This window comes from Colobus angolensis, unplaced genomic scaffold (genome assembly GCF_000951035.1).
Source record: "Colobus angolensis palliatus isolate OR3802 unplaced genomic scaffold, Cang.pa_1.0 Scaffold106, whole genome shotgun sequence".
NCBI lineage: Eukaryota > Metazoa > Chordata > Mammalia > Primates > Cercopithecidae > Colobus > Colobus angolensis.
Window position 1 is genome coordinate 2,820,799 of NW_012111586.1, and position 2,221 is coordinate 2,823,019.

Below are 2,221 nucleotides of genomic sequence, written 5' to 3' on the forward strand. Positions count from 1 at the left end.
ATTTGGTGACAAGTAGGGTGAAAGAATAAAGTCACTCGGACTGGGCATGGTGGCTTACGCCTGTAATCCCAGCACTTTGGGAGGCCGAGGCGGGTGGATCACAAGGTCAGGAGATCAAGACCATCCTGGCCAACATGGTGAAACCCCATCTCTACTAAAATAAAATTAGCTGGGCGTGGTGGCATGCACCTGTAGTCCCAGCTACTTGGGAGGTTGAGGCACGGGAATCGCTTGAACCCGGGAGGCGGAGGTTGCAATGAGCCGAGATTGCGCCACTCCACTCCAGCCTGGCAACAGAGCAAGACTCTGTCTCAAAGAAAAAAAAAAAAAATTAGCTGGGTGTGGTGGCGTGCACCTGTAGTCCCAGCTACTTGGGAGGTGGAGGTTGCAGTGAGCCAGGATTGCACGCCACTTCACTCCAGCCTAGGTGACAAAGTGAGACTCCATCTCAAAAAGTAAAATAAAATTACTCAAATTTGTAGCTTGGGCATCAGGACCAATGATGTTATTCGTTTGATATAAGAGATGGGGATAAGCTTGGAGTAGGAGGCCGGGAATGTTTCCTCAGGCCTGTAATCCCAGCACTTTGGGAGGCTGAGGCTGGTGGATCACCTGAGGTTGGGAGTTCGAGACCAGCCTGGCCAACATGGAGAAACCCCGTCTCTACTAAAAATACAAAATTAGCCAGGCGTGGTGGCACATGCCTGTAATCCCAGCTACTTGGGAGGCTGACGCAGGAGAATCCCTTAAACTCAGGGAGTGGAGGTTGTAGTGATCTGAGATTGCGCCATTGCACTCCAGTTTGGGCAACAAGAGCAAAACTCCGTCTCAAAGAAAAAAAGAAAGAAAGAAAAAAACAAGCTTGGGGTAGGAAGAGGGTGAATTCAAGCTAAAGATTTCCTTGGGAAGAGGGTGCACAGGCAGGGTATGGGTCATGGACCAGAGGTAAGGCATCTCGCTCAGGTGTCTGCATTGCAGTTGTTAGGACCCCAGGAATGATTTGCTAAATGGTTATTGAACTGACAAGGTCCTCCCTGTGTTGCAGCAAGGACCAGACTGGCTTGAGCTCTCTGAGATGACTGAGCAGCCGGACTATGACCTAGAGACCTTTGTGAACAAAGCGGAATTTGCTCTGGCCCAGCAAGCCAAGCATTTCTCAGCCCTGCGAGGTGGGTGTGGCTGGATGGGGTGCAGGTGGACGATGGTGGCCTCTGCTGGCTCTTGGGCAGCTGCAAGTGATAACAGCTCTGCCTTGAGTGAATGGGGGCTCCTCAGACTCTCACTAACCTCATATGTACCACTACCCCTTTCTTCCAGATGTCATCAAGGCCTTACGCCTGGCCATGCAGCTGGAAGAGCAGGCTAGCAGACAAATAAGCAGCAAGAAACGGCCCCAGTGATGACTGCAAATAAAGATCTATTTGCTTTGACACCCAGCCTCTTCCCTGGCCCTCCCCAGAGAATTTTGGGCACCTGGTGGGTCTAGGCAGGGTCTGAGCTGGGACAGGCTCTGGTAAACGCCACGTATGGGGGCATCTGGGCCCAAGGCAGCTGGGGAGGGGTCAGAGTGACATGGAACACTCCTTTTCTTTTCCTCAGTTGTCGCCCTCGTGGGAGGAAGGAACTCTTAGTTACTCTTTTGTGTTGCCCTTCTTTCCATCAAGGGGAATGTTCTCAGCATAGAGCTTTCTCCACAGCATCCTGCCTGTGTGGACTGGCTGCTAATGGAGAGCTCCCTGGGGTTGTCCTGGCTCTGGGGGGAGAGAAGGAGCCTTTAGTCCAGCTATCTGCTGGCTCTAAACCTTCTACACCTTTGGTCCGAGCACTGAATGTCTTGTACTTCAAAAAAATGTTTCTGAGATGACTTTCTACCTTACTGTCTTCCTAGAGATCCAAGAGGATCCCTACTGTTTTCTGTTTTATGTGTTTATACATTGTACGTAACAATAAAGAGAAAAAAATAAATTAGCTGTTTAAGTGTGTGGAAAGGGCCTGGGATGTGTCTGGGCCTTCTGGGACTAAGGACATGACTGTACCTTTGGCCTCTGGGTAGTACTAATTCTGTACTCCAGGAGGCCATATCCACGCCTACAATTCCAATGACAAGCTGAAGACTCCTGTGACTTGTTTGATGTCTATGAGATGCTTACTTGGCCTGGGAACAGGAACTCTAAGTAGAAGGAAGATGGCTGCCAGGCGTGGTGGCCCACGCCTATAATCC

At 50.5% G+C, this 2,221-nt stretch overlaps 1 protein-coding gene across 4 annotated transcripts in view; it reads left to right on the top strand.

Annotated features, from left to right (window-relative positions):
- KIF2C (kinesin family member 2C) overlaps nt 1-1,988 on the top strand; it is a 32,770-nt gene extending 30,782 nt beyond the window's left edge. For all 4 annotated transcript variants that reach the window (XM_011946114.1, XM_011946122.1, XM_011946126.1 and 1 more), the window contains 2 exons: nt 1,046-1,169; nt 1,318-1,988. In XM_011946114.1, coding sequence (XP_011801504.1) covers nt 1,046-1,169; nt 1,318-1,400 — 207 coding nt within the window. In that variant the 3' untranslated portion in view covers nt 1,401-1,988. The remainder of the gene's footprint in view (nt 1-1,045; nt 1,170-1,317) is intronic.
- The last annotated feature ends 233 nt before the right edge of the window (nt 1,989-2,221 follow it).